At 42.6% G+C, this 22,568-nt stretch overlaps 1 protein-coding gene across 3 annotated transcripts in view; it reads right to left on the reverse strand.

Annotated features, from left to right (window-relative positions):
- Positions 1–7: 7 nt before the first annotated feature.
- LOC6726179 (integrin alpha-PS2) overlaps positions 8–22,568 on the reverse strand; it is a 32,567-nt gene continuing 10,006 nt past the window's right edge. For 2 of the 3 annotated variants that reach the window (XM_016172469.3, XM_016172468.3), the window contains exons 3-12: positions 20,364–20,494; positions 18,675–18,772; positions 13,421–13,547; positions 9,960–10,021; positions 9,271–9,319; positions 5,865–5,939; positions 3,219–4,497; positions 2,904–3,147; positions 1,014–2,846; positions 8–933 (exon numbers count right to left, since the gene is read on the reverse strand). In XM_016172469.3, the coding sequence (XP_016039710.1) occupies positions 844–933; positions 1,014–2,846; positions 2,904–3,147; positions 3,219–4,497; positions 5,865–5,939; positions 9,271–9,319; positions 9,960–10,021; positions 13,421–13,547; positions 18,675–18,772; positions 20,364–20,494 (3,988 nt within the window). In that variant the 3' untranslated portion in view covers positions 8–843. The remainder of the gene's footprint in view (positions 934–1,013; positions 2,847–2,903; positions 3,148–3,218; positions 4,498–5,864; positions 5,940–9,270; positions 9,320–9,959; positions 10,022–13,420; positions 13,548–18,674; positions 18,773–20,363; positions 20,495–22,568) is intronic. The other variant, XM_016172467.3, reaches the window with a different exon arrangement.

The following is a 22,568-nucleotide window of genomic DNA, read 5'->3' on the forward strand; positions in this document are numbered from 1 at the left end:
TTTTGCATTTTTCAACACATTTTGGCGTTGTAACTTTTCCTCCGACAGGCAAACTTTGAGTTTGGCAAACAATTGTCCATAAATGGGCTTTGCACTAGGCAAACGCCGAATAATTTTAAGCGATTTAAAAAAAATTACAGTAGCACCTAATAAGTGTGGATTTTCTCTGTATTAATTTCCATGCCTGGGCTGCTGGGGGCGTGGCAGTATTGGGCAGCTATCGGCTCTACATTCTCCCCTCTTTCTCGATTCAGAACTTATAACTTCGATATTTCCATATTGGCTATCACTCACATTCAATCAGTGTTCATTCACTCAGTCATTCAACTGACTCATTCAGTCATTCACTCACTTAGCCTAGGTTCCTTTCGACTTCTTCAATTCGCTTCCTTAGTACAGATTAATATAGCACTTGTGTAACTTTCCTCGAAATTTTTGCAAAGAACAAAAACACAAAAGTCTAAAAATTATAAAAAAAAGTGTGTGTTTGTTAAAGTTAAAAAACCTTTACGCATTAGAAAGTTCTTCATGTCGTGACTAGGCAAGTTTAAATGTGTTGTTTTCTAACAATGTTCTCCATCGTGTTTTCCAAGCAGCAGGCTGATCCCCCAAAATAATCTATATAGAGGGGATTATCCACTGGCAACTCCCGTGTCGACATCGCATGGTTTAAAACTCGACTAAGAGCTCGATTTTAGTACGTCTTAGAGCCGTTTCGTTGTTTTTAGTACGTTTTGGTTTTGGTTTTAGTGCGATGTTAGAGATATTTCGTGGCTATGTTAGTTCCCTTGCTACGATCGCTGCCTTTGCTAAACTGGAGGACCTGCAGGACATCCCGGCACTCTACAGGTGCTCGTCGCCGTGGTATCCATTCCTCAGTGGCTGCCGCTCCTGCGAGTGATCCGTTGGCCGGTTGCGGTTAAAGAAGCCGCACTGTAGGGTTAAAGGAATGAGATATATTTCATCAATCACATCCATACTGGAATCCCCGAGAGAAAGGGTTAACAACTCACCTTGTAGAGCAGCCAGACGAGCAGCAGGAAGATGAGGGCTCCGGCACAGGCGGCCAGGACGACGACCCACAGAGGCACCACATCGGGCACCTGGAGCGGTTCCGGTTCCGCCTTGTAGAAGATCTCGTGCGTCTTCACGATGGCATCCTTGGGCGCTCCGATGAAGGGCAGCAGTGTGACATTGGCCACCGCCAGGGTGGACACATTCAGTGGCACATTGGAGGCCAGCTTCTCCATCGTCTTGGCCACCATGCGTGCACGGATGGCCACAAAGGCGGCGTCGCCGTCCTCGGTGCCTAGATTCGTTACCACGCAACGGATGCTCTTACACCTTGCCGACTGGCATGGTGAGTTCAGGTCGATCTGTTGTGGCTTCTCCGCCGCTCCCTCCTTATCGTTGGACCTCCGCAGGCGGCGTGTGCCGGAACTGGAGCTGGAGCTACTGCTGCTGCTCCAGTGTCCAGGCGTTGCCTGCTGCAGGTTATCCTCGTCGTAGAAGTCCTCATTCTCGCGGCCATAGTAGGGCTTGCTGCCAGAGGAGTAGGTTACATGGTGGGTCTGATAGCCGCCGGGTTGGCCACTGTACTGCGTCTGTCCCTGGTAGGAAGTCTGTCCCTGGAAGCCCGGATTGCGAGCCTGGAACTGGGCCTGGTTTTGTCCCTGGTAGTGTCCCTGGTTGGCATTGGCCTGGAACTGACCCTGGCTTTGGCCCAGACTCTGGCTGGGATTCTGGTATTGACCCTGACTCCTGTACAGCTCGCTGTCCACATTGCCTCGGTTTAGGGTGCCCAAATCCAGAGTACCGGTGTGGAAGTTGTTGTTACGGCCACCAAATTGCGATTTGTCGTTAAAGGTAACTGGAGATCCAAGGCCAGATCCTCCGGAACCGGCTAAAAGTAGTTGCTGATGATGCTGCTGCTGCTGCTGCGCTGGCCAAGATCGGTAGTTGGAAGAGGAGGAGCTGCTCGTGTGCTGAACTGGTCCGGCCATCTGGATGTGACCCTGTGTGCTGTGGCCACGCAGTTGTGCCGATGGAGCACCCGAACCGGAGGAAGAGCTGCTGGTGGAGTAGGTAGTGAAGCTGGTCTGGTTAACTCGTGGTTCCTGGACCGCCTGACTGGCGCGATCGCGGTGCACGAAGGATGCATCCCCAAGCGCCTCCAAGGTGTCCTCCTGCCGCCGTTGTTCCACTTGCTTGGGACTTAGTTTGTCACCCGCATCGGTGCTATTGCTGACCAAGACTCCTCTAACGAAACCCTCACCGCGGGCCTTCTCGATGTGAACGCTGGCACCGCTGGATGATGAGGAGCTAGACGATTGGCCAGAGACCTGGGCCGAATTCCAAATGGCGCCCTGGGCCTGCAGATAGGACTTCTTCAGGAGCTTCTCGTCCAGCAGCAGATTGTACTCATTGAATGCCACATCGTCGCACTGGATCTTGCCCCCGGTTTCTGGTTGATTCAACAGGTACATCAGAGGATCCCCGACGATTGTCTCGTAGGGCAGATGGATGAAGACCTCCGCCTCCTCGATGATCGAGGGACGATTGTTGCGGATCTCGTAGATGTGCACCACCTGCGGTCCAATATCGTCCTCCTTGGTGGCATTCTCCAACTCCTTGTAGTCGTCGGCCTTGTACAGCTGGTAGTCTGGCAGGGAGGTGCCCTTGATGTCCAGATCCGTGTCCACCCAGATGCCCACGCTTTGGCGGATCTTGTTGTCGTATTCGGAGCCGGGTTTCTCCAGGTTCGTGGAATTGGCCTCCCAGTAGAAGTCGTAGCTGGACGAGCTACCGTACTTCTCCTCCGGCACCAAGCTGATCTTGAAGTGAGCCTATAAAGAATATAAACATTTGCATTGGCTGTTCTGTTTCACCAATAACGAACTTACAATCTTTCCAGACTCTAACGGGTTTCCAATGTCGCACTTGAGTGTGTGGTTGTTCTCCGGAGTGGGCGGCGAGCAGGTGATGGGCGTGTCCTTCTTCTCGCCCAGCTGCTGCAGCTTCCTGAACTGAAGATCCGGCGGGGTGACCATGTAGAAGGCAGCCTCGAAGGCATCCTCATTGGTGTTCGAGATAAAGACCTCGATGACCAGAGGTTCGGGTGAGCCAAACAGATACTTGTCCACAGTGCTGTTCCATAAACAATAGATATATTTATTACTACCTAGTGCATCTGGAGGAGATTATGCCCCTTGACTTACCTGACTTTCAGTTTGAGATCTGGCTCGCAAATATTGTCGGGCCCACAGTTCTTCTGAATGTTGATGGCATCCCGCAGGACGATCTCCCGGTTCTGATCAATAACCGGCTCAAGGATGCTCCTCCTACGACGAACCATCGGGTCCAAGGGACGACTACTGCGCAAATTGTAGCGGGCTTCCACCTCCAGAGGCGTCAGCTTATCCTGCACCTTGTCCAGCAGATAGACGGTCTCGTTCAGGCAGTACTTCTGGCCATAGTTCAAGCGGATCGTCTGATTCCTGATGTTCTTTCCCTCATCCCTCAGGAAGAACATGCGGGGATTGGGCAACTTCTTGGCGTCCAGCAGCCAGGACACATCGAAGTCCAGTTGCTCGGGCAGATAGCGACCCGTGTAGCTCCAGCAGGTGGTCAGTAGCATGCAGGGCACCTTCTTGTGATCCCTGAGCAGCTGACAGCTCCTGTCGTCCAGACTGATCAGCTTCGAGTTGCTGGCGAAACTGGTTTCGGCATTGACTGCGGCCACAGGTCGCGACTTGAAGATGAACACCTGGTCGGAGCTGTAGGCGCCCACGGCAAGATCTGGATAGGTATTGCCGTCCATGTCCAGACCGCCGGACAGGGCGAAGCCAAATGTTCGCGGATAGGGAGCTCCCTCCACCAACTGCTCGGACTTGATGATCTGCGACGGTTTGGCCAGTGGACCCATCGGCGAGCCATGGAAGATATAGACCACTCCACGACCCTCGGGTCCATCGTAGGGCGCACCCACGGCGAAGTCTCCATAGCCATCGCCATTCACATCGCCCAAGGTGGTCAGGGCCAAGCCGAATCTACCCTTGCTGTGGTAGCCATCGCGAATGTGCTCCGTAGTCCAACGCTTCTCCTCGGTGGGACCGCCCTGCAGCAGGATGTACACCCTGCCCACATCGTATTTGCCCTCGACGTTGTCGGGATCCGTGTACATGGGAGCACCGATAAGCAGATCGTCCAGGCCGTCGCCATCCACATCGCTGGTGGCCAAGGAGTAGCCAAAGTACTCGCCAATCTGGCGACCCGTAATATTAAAGATGTTCGCCATGTTCCAGCGATTAACGACGATCCTTCCGACGAGATTACCACCGCGGGGCATTCCAATGGCCACATCCTCGCTGCGATCGCCATCGAAATCACCGGTGACCATTGAGTAGCCCAAATAGGAGTCATCGTTCACCGAGGCACTCTCCGAGGTGGAGAACACTTGGTTCTCCGGCCTGGTCACGTCGTGGGAGCTGGCCATACCTGTGAATCAGCGGAAAATACTCCGGTTATTGACCGAGAATGATAGCTCTCTATATCTCTGGTGTTTTCAGGTGAGTTGGTTTCGCCTCAGTTGCGGTCAAAATAAAAGAATAGTAACTTTTAATACAATTTATATGTAAAGGTGATAATTTTGTTTTTTTTTCGCTTCGTTAACTTTATCTACCATCATATCCTAGTTTTGTGACCGCAACTGTTGGCGCTAAATGGCTATGGGCATGCTGGGCAAGAACAAACAACGAGATCAACGATGATGGGCACATGGTAAGATGGCACATGGAACGTTTTTAAACTACTCCCAGCCAAGGAAGCCACAACAACAATTACCACAAGATACTACGCTACGGTTTTTGGATGATTACGTGTGTATGTGTGTGATTACAGGGGGCACTACGAACAGAAACATGCCTGGCGAACGTGCTGAGATTAAGGTTAGTTAGCATGCCCAGTTAGTACAGTCAATACCAGATATAAGCTACATGCACTACAACTAAAAGCTAAGCGGGTTTTGGGCTAGACACGAGGGAAGGCAACAAGAGAAATAATATGTATTTAATTGGGAATTCTTAAATGTATAATTTATAATATTTCCAGCACTGGAAGTTGTAATTCTTTACACTACGCTTATCAAACAGATCACTTTCTTTTTTTAGAAAACATTTACTTTAAACTTTCTCCAAAGTATTTAAAAATGTATTGCATACTTTTAGAATGAATATTTAAATGAATATTCTATTCTATGATGGCGACTGTCTCTTTTTGCCGTTCCGTGACTACTTTGCCAACCCTTTAGGAAAAACCCATTGTTAGGCGAAAGAGAAATTAGTTTCCTACTAAAACAGTTACATAATTTAAAGGAACTTCTCTTTCGCCTAATTTTCCCAAAAAGAGTAAAGCTGTTTAGGCAATAACCATTTAAGCAGATTTCAGCAAAGCGACAGGTACTATAAGTATATTTTTTGAACCTATGGAACCACAGATATTAATAAGCCAAGCTTTCTTCTAGCGACTTCTATTGCCAACCATCGCACAAATCTATAGAGTTTGCTTTATTTCGATGGATTGCCAAGGTGGTTTTCATATATGGATGATTGATGTTGGAAAGAGCTTTCATGAGGTTGATATGGTATTTTATTTTTGATTATCAGACACCGTTAATGGTACTCCCATTGGAGTTTTGTGTGTGAACGGGTGTTGGTGTTTGTGTTTAGGTACTTTTTTTTTGAGCTGGGTTAATGTTCGTAGGTACAGTTTCGGTTGAGTTTTTGAGGCAGTGAGTGAGAAGCATAGTTGCTGTTTGTATTTTTGGTTGTTTTATTTTTTATTTTTGGCATTTTTATTATTATTACCTCCAGTGCCGAAGGGCTGATAAAGAGGCGGCTTAAATGGAAACTCGGCATCGGGCGGTATCGAGTAGGTTTGTCCTTTTTATGGTTTTTGTTTTCGGTATATCGGGAGTTTTTCAAATAGCAACAATAGTTGTAGGGAAGATTGTTGATTGGGATTCGATATTGGTTTACGGGTTCGGGTGATCGAGTGGTGCGGTTCGGTTTTTTTTTTATTGGGAATCGGTACAGAATGCATTTCGCATTTTCATATCAATTTCGGTACAAAATCGCATGCATTTTGCCCCGACACACGGGAGATTGATTGAGTGTAGAGTGAGACAGAAGGTGGAGGAAGGAGCAAAAAATATAAAGAGAAAGAGAGAACATAATTTTGATTAATTAGATCAGGAAGAACATGACGCGTTATACGGTACAGGTACAGGTACAGTTACAGTTATAGATACGATTACAGTTACAGTTACAGTAGAAATCGTGTATCAAATACGGTACAGTAAATGCAGCTAACTTCTATGGGGTTAAGTATACATTAAATTACGATTAACAATAATACGATATACGGTTATAATGCTGACTCCTGCTGTCGAGTTGTAGATGATATCGGAGTTAGCAAAGTAATTTTAAAGTACCTTGAGACGGTACATGGGTACAATTTGGAACGGTACAATCTTGTTAGCTTCTGGGAGCGACAACAGAGCGACGTTAGGCCAATTGGGGTTAAACGAATTGGAGGACAACAACTCGACAACACAATATACATACAGTTGCGGTAACAATAATAGCACCAAAAGCACATTTCGTGTTTGCCCCAGCGTTTCTCTATTTTCTGACATTTTTTCATCATTTTTTCCACTAATCTTAAATACTACAATGATTTTCAATCGAAATAATAAAATTGGTAACAGATCTAATGGATATTTTAAAAATAATTGGTAAAACAAAAAAAAACTCCAAATTTAGGCGGTAACAAAAATAGCACTGTTTCTCGTATTTTGCTAAAACTAACTAAAAAAATAAAATAAGAGTTCACCAAATGGATTATATCTTAAGAACTATGTTTAAAGAATATTAATATTTGGTTGCGTGACCATTGTAGGCAATGACAGCTGCGCATCCTCTTGGCATGGAGTCCACCAAGTCCTGGTACCGTTTTTCAGGAATTTTGCTCCATGAATCCTTGATCCTCGATCCCCCATGAATCCAAAGTTCCTCGATATTGTTGGGTTTGGCTTCAGAAACCTTTTTTTCACGTCCGCACAAAGTTTTTCGATTGGATTCAAGTCGTGTGACTGAGCAGGCCATTTCATTACTCTGATCGATTTCTGCTCAAACCACTTTCGAGCCTTCTTCCTCGTGTGTTTTGGGTCGTTATCCTGTTGAAATGTCCAAAAAAAACGGCATTTCATCCTCGGCATATAGCGCCATAATATTTTCCGGGATATCTGTGTAAATGTGCGGATCCATGATGCCTTGAATCATATGAATCGGATCTACTCCATAGTATGAAAATCACGCCCATACCATGATGTGTGATCCCCCGTGCTTTACCGTCTTAAAGGAGAAGCGAGGATTATTTTCAGTTCGTGGTGGACGCCGAACATAAGACCGAGAGCCTTTCCAACCAAAAAACCCAATTTTGCTTTCATCTGACCACAAAATGTGGCGCCACTTCTCCACAGGCCAGTCCTTGCGTATCTTGGCATATTCGATTCGCTTTGCCACATGCTTCACAGTCAAAAGCGGGACTTTTCTGGGACTGCACACATTATGGTTGTTTTGTCTTAAGTGTTTGCGAACTTTTTCCACGTTTGCAGCTATCTGAAGCTCCTTCTTCAGTTCCGTCACCGGCTTAAAAGGCTCCTTCTTGCTTTGCCGAACCAAGCGCTTGATCTCCACATTGGACATAGAGGGCTTTCTTCCACGTTTTTCGTTATTTTCGACAAACAGCAGTGCGTTGCGGATCATATTGTTTGAAAAACAAAAAAAACCGTCCCATTTTAGCGTAGGTTTTACCTTCACAGATCATGTTTCTAATCAAATTCCTTATTTCGACGGTAAAATGCTTTCCCCGACCCATAACTAGAGAATTTTTGGTCTTCTTTCGAAAAAAATTTAATTAAAACCTTTAATGCAACTCCTTTTTTCAAAATATGTCGAAAAAAAACCCAAAGCAATCGCTCCTATTAATTTTATTCAGCAAAAACGTGGTCAGTGCTATTTTTGTTACCGCCTCATTTAGCGCCCTTTTGCAGAAAGTGCCCAAAAACAAAAAGAACCGTTACATTGAGAGAGTCAAAATTTCTTGCTTAGAGAGACAACATATGGTACTTATTATTCATGCAATCGGACTTTAAAAAAAAAAAACATTCAATACCTTTTTTTAGGAAATCAACTTTCCACCTGCAGTAGTGCTATTATTTTAACCGCAGCTGTATATGAATGTACGTCACAAAACTTAGGTAACTTTAATTGTTTGATAAGTGCGCACTTAATAATTGTACCTAAAGTAAACAATTGATTGGCATTTTGCCAAACATACTAAGACTTTAGTAACTTTTTCGAAATACTTGGTATATTAAAAGAATAAGCATTCTCATATGCACACTTATCGTTTCTTAGAAACATATTTTATAAGCCAGAAAATTGTATAAAATAAGAAACAAGTTTTTAATATCTACCTAATGATAATTTATCGACTAGAGGACACTACAATGCGACATGCACTTTAGACACATCCTAGATACAGCTAAATTTGGCATTCCATCTTCTACAGATGCACATTTGGTTTAGCCCGCTTAGATCTACGGATCGAGTGTTAGAGACTGGAGAACATAAGTTCCCTTTGGAAAATGGGTATTACGGTACAAACATATAGCTAGACCCGTATTATTTTTATAGTATCTATATTCATATATCTGTGAAAGTTACTTAGGTTACGGACTGTCTAACAAATAAAATTAAAAACACACGAAGGAGAAAGAGTAAGATAAACTAAACTAGGGACTACTATGTTAATGCAATCACTTTGATTTTGTACATCGGAAGGCAATCAAAATTCAATACTTTCGTGGGGAAGGACGAAGACAAATGCTAAATGAAAACGGGGATAACGAAATTCAAATTTCAAACCAGACTACGTGTGTGTTTGTGTGTGTGTTCGTGTCTTGGGATCGTCTAGAGGGGTTTAAGGATATTACTTATAGTTCTAGCTATCTCTAAGTACATTGGATCAATTTCGGTAGCCTCATTGAGACACGAGATACGAGAAACAGCAGCAACATCAAAATACATACAGTAAAGTAACTCGTCTCAAGAGACAAAAGGTATTGAGGTACGGATAAATAAATAAATAAATAAATAAGAAGTGGAACAACGGTACACGGAGCATGTGGGAAAAACGTGCACTTACCTTGCCAATACCAACTGCCAGGTGCGCCAATGAACAGACGCGAGCCATTCTGCAACGGGAGAAAAGAGGTTACAAATATATCTACATACATAGCTAGTTATATGTACGTATGTACGTATATGTGCATAATAGTCAAATCGAATGCTGGGGATGCAATTGTGAATGCAAATGCTATGCCACGATCCCAACGAGGTGCCAACTAAACGTGCCCACGTCCGACCATCCGTCTGTCTTATCCGAATCATTCCATGCATATAATAACTCAATGAAACCCAAAAAATACGAGAGAGAAAAAGGGAGCGCTGCGAAGATCTAGCGATCGGAATATGTCAACTACGAACTTGGGATACTCTTACAATTATTCGAAATTTATAATTCATCATATAGGGCGAAACTCAACTAAAGATTTGTCTCACTTAAATAACTATGCTATTGAAATAACCTAAGAATGTATCTTAAATAATGCAACAGTATTTTTAGAACGCTATTTTTTGGGCTGTGCTGCATACTTTTAGAACCCTAAAGTGAAATTGTTATAATAATAATTGTATTTTTAAATGGTATTTATTTTAATATTCTGTTTCTGGCATAAAGGTAAATAACATTCGTATAAATCTTCACTGGAGCATGGATAAGTATCCCCCCTGTTCTTCGATGGAGTGTTCAGTTTATACCCAATGAATACTTACCCCGTTGATCGCTGCACTGAATCCAGCCTGACACGAGCCCTGGCGATGATAACCCCAGTTGTCTGCAACGAAAGATGGAAATGCATCGCATAAGTGAGTGATTGGGCAAAAAGAAAAAAAGGGAAAAAAACTGGGAGGCTGGGGCCAGGGGAATGCCAGTCACACGCAGTTGACCATTTAGGCATCGTGCGATTTCATCATAAATGTTCGCAGGGCCACGGGGCTGTTTTTTCCCGAAAAAGGGGAACGGTGTGTGGGACAATAAATTGCAAATAATTACCGATGCAATGCAATAAATTGCGCTGCTATTTGTCAGACGCTGGACGAGAGTTGGACGAGCGAGTTGGCACAACATAAAAGGATTAGAGCGCGCCTTTGGGGCAAGATCTTTGCCTGCCACAGCGATGGACATTGAAATGAAAACACAACAATGAAGGCAGCAGCCCCAACTGCCGAGCGGCAAACAAAAAGATCAAGACGAGGCCCAAAGTGAAGACGGCATCCGCACACATACATATGTATCCACAAGCACATCCACATCCCCACATGCACAGTCACACATCCTTTTGTTGGCCCCGCCTTTTGTTTGTTTGTTTGTTTGTCCGGCAAAGTGTCTGGCGAATGTTGCCTTGCTACCAAATACGAAATCACGTAACATCAGCAAACAGCTCAACAAGAAATAAAACGGCCGAAAGTCGAGTGCTAGGATACTCTATAGCAATGCCATCATGGTAGTTGCACCATTTGAAAATTGTGGCGCCCACTGGTGGGCATTTAACCATGTCCCCCAATGGCGAACTTTTCCTTCAATATAAGCGCTTCAAACTGGATTTTATTTCATTTGCCTTCCATTCCCTTGTCAAATTGGTAATATCCTGTTTTGAGGAAAGGGTATTTCTTGCAACACCAACAACTTGATGTCGCATGCTCGGATAAAAGCCAGGCCTCCAGCTAAAAAGGGGAGCGGGCAAGGGTTCCCTGGAGCAAAAACAACAGAGAAATCAACAGGCAGATCGTGCGTTTGATCAAATTAAACGATAACAATTTGTCTCGAAGTGTTTCAATTTGAGCTCAGCGACAGCAGCGACGGCAGCAACATGTTGCTGCTGGCACCGGCAATCGCATAAGTCAACTCTTTTAACTCGTCTTTTTTTTTTTTTGTATTTTTTTTTGTATAATCGTAACGCACACAGGTCCTCGTACGTGAGCATACCCATGGCATTGTCTTGGCAGTTGTAGTAATTCCCATAATAAAATCGCCCCGTCTTGAATTACAATTAGTTTTTAGCAAGGGCACGCCGAGAACTCCGCTCCTTCGCCGACATTTCAACTTGGCTTGGTCACTCCACTCCACTCCACTCCACTCCACTCGATTCGACTCGATTGCTTTGTACTTTGATTTACCCCTCTTTTCCTTTAACTATTTAGTTTGGCATTTTGTGCGTTAAGTTGGTATTTATTGCTTTCAGTGATGTCGGAATGTGCTCAACCGACTGTCAGGATGAGTTGTTGCTGCTGCTGCTGCTGCTGCTGATGTTGCTGCTAATCATTTCACAACAACAGCATTAATAACGCAACAAAAAGGCCACTGGGAATCGAGTTGGCCCATTCGCGTGTGTTTAGAATCTATAAATCGCCCTTGGATGGGCCACATTGGCCGCGGATTGAGCAATCGCCTCAAATGAGCTCAGGCAACTGGTTCAGAGAAATATAGCCAATAAAAATTAAAAAAAAAAAAATATATATATATAACCAATTATTAAACAAGCATATTAAATTCTCCAAATGATACTGCCATAAAGTGAGTTTTTAGTTAGTTAAGTTAGGTTTATTAAGCCACTTTTAAGCTCAAGAAATTCTAGGTCAATGTGAATTATATTTAGCTTTTTTCACCGAGCACAGTGAATAATATTTTATATTTTTTGATTAGAACTAGATTTCTCGAAAGTGTATATCATACAAAACGTGTTCGATAAGCAGTTGTATTCCATGGACCAAGTATCTAAAAATGGAATATTTTTCTGAATGAATCAGTTTACTACAGCCACCTCGATTGACTCAGAGGCTTCAACCAAATGCATCATATGCAAATGCCATCATATTCTTGGCCATTCCACGAACCACACCAAGTAAATAAGCCATAAAGCTGAAAATTTAAATAAGCATAGCAATTCTTCCGTATGATAAACTAGTTCAAGAGTCACAACCCCGACTAATGGCCATATGCTAGCCCTCATATAGTACGACTCATACGTAAACACACATAGGTACATACATATATACGGATATAGCTCCTTAAAAATCCGAAAGATATATGCACAAATATATAGACACGCCAGTTGAATGCTTTGCATCTGCGAGGCACTGCTAAAAATAATCACACCTCATCGAAACTTTGCGGAGGAGGAGGACGCGACTGCCCCATGTGTGCTGGCACATGTATGTATCTATATGACCATTTATATAGACCTAGATATAGTCGGTAAAGTCGGATAATGCGATGACTAACCAAACAAATTTGGCAGGCTGTCCCAAAATCAACGGAAAAAATAAAGCGTAAAAAACAAAAAAATAATAAAAACAAAATAAAATAGAAAGGCAGGGAAAGTAAATGTGAGGTAAAAGCCAGAAAAACAAATGCATCAGAACGAAAGAAATAAAACTACAAAACATCGAATCAAATATTTTTAGATTTACAAACACCGCACTACACGGCATGCATATGTTTTTTCAAAAGTTTTCGACGCTGCGCATTTGTCGGCTGTCAAGTCGCATAAATCTTTCAGTCCATCCAGATGATGGGTGGGGATTTTCTGGGTTGCAAAGGTTTACGATTCGATCCGCTGTTGGTTTATGCCTCCAAATGACTTCAAATTAGTCACTTAGGGCTAAGTTGTGTTCGAAAAACGAGCGAACATCAAAAACTTCACTTTCGAAAACAGCTGCATTCGTAAAAGAAGCTATATTTCGCTCACGAATCGAATAATAAACTTTGTAATCCAAACATTGAAAGTCTTTTTAAAATTCTTTTGAAGTTATCGAACTATGTCTTAGCTCTTGAACATTTCTTTTAATATTGATATTAATATTTAAGATATTTGAACTTTCTGCAGTAAAGCACAAATATTTGTAGAAAGTCTTAAAATCTTATGCTGCAGCATGTTCCAGCCAACTAAATTGTTTCCAAAGTGATTGTTGTTCACTCTTGACGTTTTTTCACTTTCCCTAAAGTTGCCGTTATTCGATACGCTCGAGTATTACCAAAAAAAAAAAATAAATAAAGCTAACTACAAGAAATTGAAGCAACAAAAGCCGAAGGAATGCCGGCGACTGACAGTTTGAATTTCGCTTTTCAAGGGATTCCCTGCCGCTCGAATTACAGAATCACACCGAATCGCAGGCCGAATTAGGCCCATTGGTGTGGGTTAATGTTAATCCCTGTCCCGCTGATCGATACTCACTTGTCCGGCAGGGGGAGACCTCGTAGAACTCCTCGAAGTTGTGCGAGGTGAAGCAGGTGCCCACGGGATCAATGCGGAACGCCCTCGATGGCGTCATCGTGTGGAAGACATAGCGCGGTGCGCAGGCCTGCAATGGGAAATGGGGAAAATCATTGGAGATGGAGTACATTACACGGCGAGAAATCAATGGCGATTAACACCAAAGTGTGACTAATTCAATTAATTGTATAGATATCTAAACTTATGATTTTGTATGGCTTCTTAAATCCCTTCACTTTCTATGCGGTTTTAATTGTATAATATTTATAAATATATATTTATATATAATACTTAAATTTTACGTTGTATTTACTATGTTATTTTTTTCGGTGCAGCTGGGGGGGAGAGGGACATGGAGGCATGGAAATTATTTGGTGAAGATGTGAGACAATGGCAGGCCATGGCAGAAACGGCAAAGGCATGGAGTGGTGGCCCTCCTAAAATGGCCAAAGCGAATTAACAGACCCCATATCCCCCAGGCACAGTGGGACCACAGTCCTAAAACAGGATCCCTAATCCTTGGATAAATGTACAAGAATAATAGCAACTTTCAGATATGCACTGTTTTTGAAAAAGTTTGTTAATATTAAAGCATTAAAATCACATTCCACATAAGTGTTTCTTTTTGGTTTGTATTTTTTGCATTCTCACTTTTTTCCTAGGCAATGGACACACTGTGCTTGGGTAGTGAGTTAACGTCGTCGCATTGGATCGCTTCGCATCCCAGCCGATCTGTGTGTTTATATAGTTTTATAATGTATAAATGGCTGGCAGTTGGACATAAAACACGCACGAGACTCGAGGTCTCAGCCATCTCTGTCGCAGTGCCATTCCAAATATGGTCAGCGGTTTGCTGAGTTTGTGGCATGGGGCATGAGGCATGGGGCATTGGGTATGGGGCAGGAACAGCCAGTGAAGACGGAGAAGGCAGGAAGGCAGGAGGCATCAACATCAGCGTCAAGATCTTAGGCCTGGCCATTGTCTCCGCAGTGCAATTACTTTTACAAATTTATACATATTGTGCCATTTATGGCAACCAGTGGCTCTCTGTATCTGTCGCTTTTCCGCCCATCCGCCAGCCACCTCCTCCAACCTCCTCCATCCTCCACCTCCTTTTGGCAACTCTGACATAAACTCAAAATGACGCGCTATCGCCAAAAATGCATGCTGATCGGATATCGGATGGTAGCGGATGGAGGGGCCAAACCATTCAAATGCCCCATTGAATCACAAATCTATGGGCCAGGCCATATTATGCAAGCAGGCGCAGAAACGGGCAACCAAGAAAATATCGCGAAAAAAATCACAGTCCAGCTAAACTTACACTTGAGGAAAGTTAAGTCATATTTATATAAAATTCCAATAACTTCAAAACCAGGAGAAAACCTAATGGTTTTCTTAGTTTTTCACCCATAATCCACTGTACAACAGAAGCGTTAAAATTCCCAAGTCCTTTTTCAGTAAACAACAAATAAGGTGCGCCCCTTTATAATCAAGTGATCATTCAAGTACCCCATGTTTTTCCCAGTGTATGCATAAGAAATGGGTAAATAATAATAAAAAACAAGACCCTGCGAGCTGTTCCAGACAATCGATTTGCCGCTGGGCACTCGGGGGAGCGTTGAACAATTCAATTGAAATTCCCAACAATTGCCCGCGTGGACCATTGTCCATGCCATGATCAATAAGTTAATAGCAATTTCCTATTAAAAACTTTATTATCAGTTGGCCGGCAGACAGATTCTTTGGCTAACTGAGCGGCCCAAACACAGTTTGCAGTTCGCGGTAAAATAGTTAGATATGCAAATGAGGAGCGGCCGGTGGAGAATGGATACCGAATGGTCCGAACAGGTCCCAAGTTGCTCTTCATCCCGAGCATTGAAATCAAAAATTATGGTTATGAATATGGGTTTTGGCCAAGAGTGGTGGCCTATATGTACATATGTATATACGAATATATATCGCTACCATTTCCAGATGCCTTATTTATGGCAAGAAAGTTGGCTACGAAGTTCGTTTATTGCACTTCGAATAAGTGTTTTACCATTTAGTCAAAACATTAAGCAATTTATATACATTTTCTACCAGTGTTCATATTTAACTTGGTAAATATTGGCATACATTTTCAGCGGTGACCCCAAAAGCGGGCTAATAAACACTCTAAGGGAGATGTGACTCCGCCGATTGTAAAAAGTATTAATAAAATTGGGTCACCATTAATTGCTGTGAATTTGGGCCAAGGATCAGGCAACAATTGGATGCTGTAGCCCCAAAAAAAAAAAAGTATTCGTATGAGATCACACTTCGACTGTGGCCCCAATCAACAACTTGTCGCCGAGTGGGCGGGGTGGCCATCGCCATCGCCATCGTCACCGCCCACAATGGCCATGATCCGCAATCAGCGGCGCAGCAACACCAAGGTGACATCACTGTGAACTCACTCGCAACGCTGCGTCTCGCTCCCTCCGCCCATATAGCCGTCTCTTTCGCGGATGCCCTCGCCCGGGGGCATGTGCCGCATGTCGTGCGGTCTCGTTTTGCTACGTTTTTTAGACTCTGCATACCCAGTGATCGAAAAATGGGTGGGTGGGTATACATGGGGCAGTCAGGTGTTAATGCCAGAATAATTACACAATATAAGTGTCTAAAAGTATGCAGCAAAAAGTGTGATTCTTTTAGAATGCAACCATGGGGCTGTTTCATTGAAAGAAGATCAATTAAAGAAACCTTTTTTGAGATATTTAAACCTGTGGAATATCCTACAGCTAGCAGTTATTACCAAATATATTAATAAATAATTAATATATACATGGGCAGAACAATTTGGTTAGGTAATTGAAAGTCGGCTTAAAGTTCAACATTTCCTGCAGGGATGCTGTTTGGTTTGCAGTGCTTCGATTGCGACATGATCATCGACACGATCTGCGAAATTGCAGCGCTATTGAACTCCAATATGGTCAGGGCACTCGCACACAGATATAAATCGGTATATATAGTAAACACTGAAAGGGGGGGATCGGGGGATCGATGGACTTGGGGATCAGAGGATCCTCAGATCGTAGCTGCCTTGGGCCTAGCCGATTTGGCATCTGCATCTGGCTTGCGGGTGCCCCCAGATATTCTTGGGCATTCGCAATGGTAACGTCTGCATGTCGACCATGTCAAACGTGTTGACTTTTGACTTCAGTTGTTGTTTTCTTTTCATTTCTTCTTTTTTTTCTTTTTTTTTCCTTTTGCTCCCACAACAAACAGGAAGAACCGACGGCGTCTGCAAAAGTGCAGTTTAATGTCTCAAAAATTTATCGTTGGCGTTTTGGTATGCACTCTGCTCCAAACATGGGCAATAAACCACATGAACAAAAAAATACACAGAAAAATCGGGCGCAAAAAAACAAAAGCCCAAATACAGACAGAGAGCTCAAAACTACTAAAAAGCCAGCGAAAAGAAAGCTCAAACAAAGCCAGGAACAAAAATCGTTCAAAATATGTTAAGCTGCTGAGGAAATAAGCCGGGAACACGACCAAACAATTTGGTTTTAAAGAATGGAATTGGAAATGGAAACGCTTGACATGCCCAAAAAATGAGCCAGGCTAAAGGTCACTTCGAGGTACTTGGCGTTTTTAAAGCCGAACTCGACGGATATTTGGCTTGAAGGAAGCTATATGCTATGCTATATACATGTAACTAAGATTGCATATGAAGTGGAACCGATGGACAAAATACATTCTTAAAGCTGCCTGATGATATAATTCCTGGACAGCGATGACTGATGTAATGCGTTCGATGGATTGTGATGTGGCACTTGGGGCAGCGAAAACCAATCGATGGATGACCTGCTCGCTCCTCATCCGGTTAATGGGCGTTTGAAGGCCATTCCCAGTCCTAGACCCAGTTCCCAAGTTTCCAGGTTCCCATATACCATTGCCCATTTGGCGGAAGTGACCTGACCTGGCCGCAGCAACAACAACAAGGGTAACAGAAATGGGGGAAACAAAAGGGCGTACTGGCCATCAATGTTAACGGTTCTTGGTGCGCCAGGGCCAAAATCAAATGGGCCAAATCAAAGTTAATTGAGAACTAAAGTGAAAATCAAATGTTTATGCTGGGTGGGCGGTCAACAAGCGGCCAACAAAAGAAGCCAACGCCAACGCAATTAACAAAAGTTGCGAGACGTGGCGCACCTTAAAGAGTCCGAGCACCAAAAGCAGAAAAGCACACAAGCACACTGGCAACAAAGCAACAAAGCGCACTTGCACAAACAGAAACTCCATAGAATGAATACAATATTGATATTTTATAAGCTAAATTTATAAGCTAAATTTTATAAAGCTAAAACAATACTAAGCACATATCAATGGAAATAGCAATACCAAAGCAGCAAAGCAGCATTGCACGAATGCTGAAAAGCAGACTTGCACAAATGACTTGAAGATTTCTCACTGTGCAGCAACAAAGCACTGTATCTGAGCATTGGTATCTTATTATAGTTTTCCATCTGTCTTGGTCGTTTTCTATTGTGGCTTACTTGACGCAATCCGCCGGTGAACCGCAGTGATGACAAAATCATAGAAATCGAAAACCAAAACCATACCCAAAACCCCATTGAGAAGAACACGGACTTCTTTCCGTAACACCCACTGATATCTAACGGCAGAGCGATAGACAGCCATAAAAAAAAGGTAATTTTCCTCACAGATTTTCCTGGCACATGATGATGGAAATGGAAAAGGTGTCAGTTACGCGATGAGGTGGGCGAATGCCATCAATTCCCTTGCACTTTCAATGCAATTTGACATTTTAACGAGCTACGATGATGCCATCATCGGTGAACACTAAAATCAGACAGGGTTTTCCAGTGGTTTTCGATTTTTTTCTCTCTTAGTTAGTACTCGTATATAGGTCGTCTTGTGGTCTGCGGAAAATGAAAGTATCTTTCAGCTTAGTCCTCACATTGACTCACTTTGTGTGGCCCATAAACCGGGGTTTTAACGGGCGATAATAGGAGCTATCTGTGGGTTATTAACTATTTTTAGGGCACACCAAAAGGGCATTGGGTAATCGTAAAACTAAAAATAAAATCAATGACTTAAACGGTGCTTTAATAAAAAAAATGGAAAATAAAAGTATATTTCGATTTTATTTTCTACAGAAATATGTAGTATCATTATCATCTTATGATTATTTATATTATTATTTAAAGTATTTCACACTTACCACAACCAAGTCACTATCCCGACCGGTGGCCACAGTGGCGCCCAACCATTGATAGGATTTCCTGTCCACGACCTCCTTGTCCACATTGCGATTGTTGCCTGTTGTGAAAACGAGAGATTCATATTATTAACTTGTCAAATAAATAACGCACATTTGTATTTCAAAATGGCAGGTCAGCAAAAACGGCAGAAAAGATAATGAACATAATTTTGAAATGTACAAAAGAAGCGGGTAAAGATTAAGATCTCTGAGGACAGCGAAAAACAAAGACGCTGAAATAATTCTGACAAAATGTGGACGGAAATGAACAATTTGGTGAAATTAATATGTATTTTAAAGGAGGGAGAAAGGCAAACTAATTAAGCTACACTGAGAACACAAAACACTCGAGAACGACGTGGATAATGATGATGGTCACTTCCTTTGTCACTGATTTATGACACAATTTCCAGATCTAAAGTGAGGTGGTGCTATACAAATTTCAAAGTGGGCTAAAACAATTATTATGGTGCTGTACAACTTTACAACTAATAGGGGCATAAAAGGCCCAGGAGTGAATCCATCAAAAATGGTAATTAAATGTGATGGATGGCTGAATGTGCTTGTTGGCTGCTGAAAAAAAAGGACATTTAGTGATGTTAAGTATGCTATTTTTATAATGGATTATAGTGGATCCATCAAATGATTCAACGGGATCTGTGAATATTCTGTGAAAGAAATCTGTACAATCTTCACTGATTTCTCGGTACCTAACTAACTAACGAATCATTGGGCATTCATAACGAATTAATCATGAATCACGGAACACAGGGATGCATTTCCTTCCGTTTAAGTATGAGTATTTAGTCATGAAGTCACCGCAGTGTGCTATATGAATGAATGGTGAATAAGATCTAACAACTAATGGAAGGCTGACAGATGAGCGGATGAATCACAGAATCACTTTAGTAGATGAGCAAACCCAACGAACCTGCAAGCTGAATGAAGCACCTGTTGACTCCTTTTTTTTTTTAGCCACATTACGCATGAGTTTGAGCAGAGATTTATATATTATTTTAGCGATATGAACAGGGAGCTGGGGGTCTGTAAATTTATGGGGACACACCCCCCGTGGTTGGCCAACATCCATTATCGAGTCTGCAGTCTGATGGGGCACGTGTCAATAACTTTAACCATTTTTTCTTTTTTTTTTGCTTTTCCTTTTATTTGTTACTTTTTTCACCGATTTGCGTATATTTATGGCAGACAAACGCTGAGTGCAGAGAACTCAGCTAATGCGAAAAATATGCAAAAACTTTGGGGCCACAGGAGGAAGTGGATGCGAGTAGTGAGTGTGTGATCGTTTCCGCTTTGTGCCGCGGATGTTCTGCGCGGCGGCAATTGTCTAAAAATATATTATTGCAATTTTGCAAATTTTGCATTTTTCGCATTTACTTTTTTTTCTACGTTTTTGCGCCACTGCATTCTTCGCATTTTGCATACTAAAAGGTTGCGCATGCGTGTAGGCCATAAATAAACTAATTGCGATTTCTGCTTCCCTGGCGCCAGTTTCTGGCGCGGATTGGCGCCAACTTCTGCGCTTAGGAACTCCCATCGGCGCTCAAGAGGTGCCAACAGACTCAGACTCGATCAAGTTACCCCGGAATTAAAGTGCATATATATGCGTTTATATATATGCGTTTCTCTTACCTTTAGAGTCGAATGGCACCAATTTGCAGTCGTCGTCGTTCAGGCTGCATTTGAAAACGCCTCCTGCCTCGGTCACGCCCTGTTGATAGCGGGAGGTGTCGAATTTGGGGGCTCCGACAATCAAACTGACACTGAAAAGGAAGATATGGAGGTTAATGTGGGCCAGAGACTCGGAATAAGGTATATCCTTAAGATTAAAGGTGGGATAAGTGCAAAAGTGGAGGTTATAGAAGGGAAACCCTATTATATCCTATAGTATGCATTCTTCTATATATCACATCTACATATCATATATATATCATACCATTTCAAATATCAGAACTAACATTATGGTAGTTAAAAACCTATTAAGCTTGAAATGATTTGAAGTGTTGTAAAACAGCATTACTTCTTATTTTAAAGGTTACTAAACACATAAACTATTTAATCAATGTTGTACAGCTGACTTATTCGAGATTTGGTGGCTTTTGACTCAAGTGTTGCTTTCAATTGTCATTTGCAACACTTTTTCTGATCATCTGTTTAGAACTAGAACCCTGTTTTAAAGATCTTTCGATGAGTTGCCGATGCTGCCACTTTAAACTTTATGCCATTCCTTTAACACATTTAATTGGACTCTTGAAATTCATTCCGTTTCATTTCGAACCGATAAAACCTCCCTAGTGGCCATTTGGCAACCCTCCTAATGGGACAGCACCGCCCGCACCCTCGATCCCTCCATCATCATGGCTCTGGATTTCGGAGAGTCAGTGGTTCGGATGGTTCGGATGGTTCTAGTGGTTCGTTCTCCTCCAGGGGCAGCAGTTCATCATGGCACGCACATTGACAGCTGTCATTAGCATTGAATGCGGAAGTGCGGCGAGCAGAAAGGAAAAGAATGGAAAAGGGTGCCCAGTGCCCTCAGCTTTAACCCTAGGGTGCACCAAATGGGTCTTCATTAAAATCGAGCATAATAAAACGGAAAGTGAATAAGTGCACTGGCATAATTTGGCTAGCATTTGAAAGACATTTACAGAAAAAGAACACACATTTTCTCAGATAAATGCATCTGAAATAGGTTTTTAAATTATACAAAAATGTAAAGTCACTGTTTTATTATTGCTTCAAATTTGACGTTCACTTTAATGCAATATTATTATTTGCAGAATTTCAATTTCCCTATGATTTTCCAACTTAAGAATTAAAATTATATTTAAAAAATAAAAAACTATCTAAAGAGAAGGGAGCACATTTTTTCGCAAGTGTAGCGAACTTCCAACGGTCGAAGCGAAACGGTCCAAATCAAACACTTGAGAGTTGATTAAACCACCCATTCACCGCCCCGCCCCCTTTTGCCACCCCCTTCGTGCGATCCGCCCCCTTATCGAGCGACCTGCGCGGCCCACATGCAACAATTTGATGCTTCACTAAAGCAAAAATGCCACAGATGCGTGAAACTCGAGAGGGGACGACCCACAGAAGAACTTCCTATGAATGGGCGAGTAAGTGCACTGAGCAAAAAGTCATGGCACCTAGATTAAACTTCGATTAAAAGCAAACAGAATTCAACAAACACACATGCCTTGTAAACTAAACTATAGTTTAGATTAGAGGTTTACCAACCATAAAATGTATTTTAGCTCTATAAAGCTGGACTTTGAAATATTCTTTTTAATATCATAGGTATAGATAATTTTTTCAAGTGCATCTCAATAAATGGGAGGGTTTGCAACGACTGAATGAAGCGGGTCTTTGGAAGTTTGCAAGCTGTTGTTTCTGCCGGCATTTGCAACGTACTTATTTAAAAAAGATTTAAACAACACAAATAGGCAGCTGCAATTTATTACGAAGTACGAGGCAAAAAAGTTAAGTAACGTTAGGTGAAACAAAAAGTAAAGTAGCTAGCTAAAAGTATGGAGTATTGAGTGCATTAAGATCACTTGCGCTCTGTAAGCCCGAAAGCAAGTATCTTTCCATCTTTGTATCTTTGTATCTGCTGTGTGTTCTCAGTGCTGACATCATTGGCATTCATCGAACGGCGTCGATTCGATCATTCTCTCGCTCGCCTTTGAATATAATTAATATTAATTTATGAACAGACGAACCGAAATGATACAAACTCAAAACAGGTTCCCCCATTCCGAGTTCTCATTTCGAGGGGGCGCCTCGTAGATCCCATTTGCATTGCGTTTAAGTGAATCAATGAGTAACGAAATTTCCGAAAAC

The sequence above is a fragment of the Drosophila simulans genome, chromosome X (genome assembly GCF_016746395.2).
Source record: "Drosophila simulans strain w501 chromosome X, Prin_Dsim_3.1, whole genome shotgun sequence".
Classification (NCBI taxonomy): Eukaryota; Metazoa; Arthropoda; class Insecta; order Diptera; family Drosophilidae; genus Drosophila; species Drosophila simulans.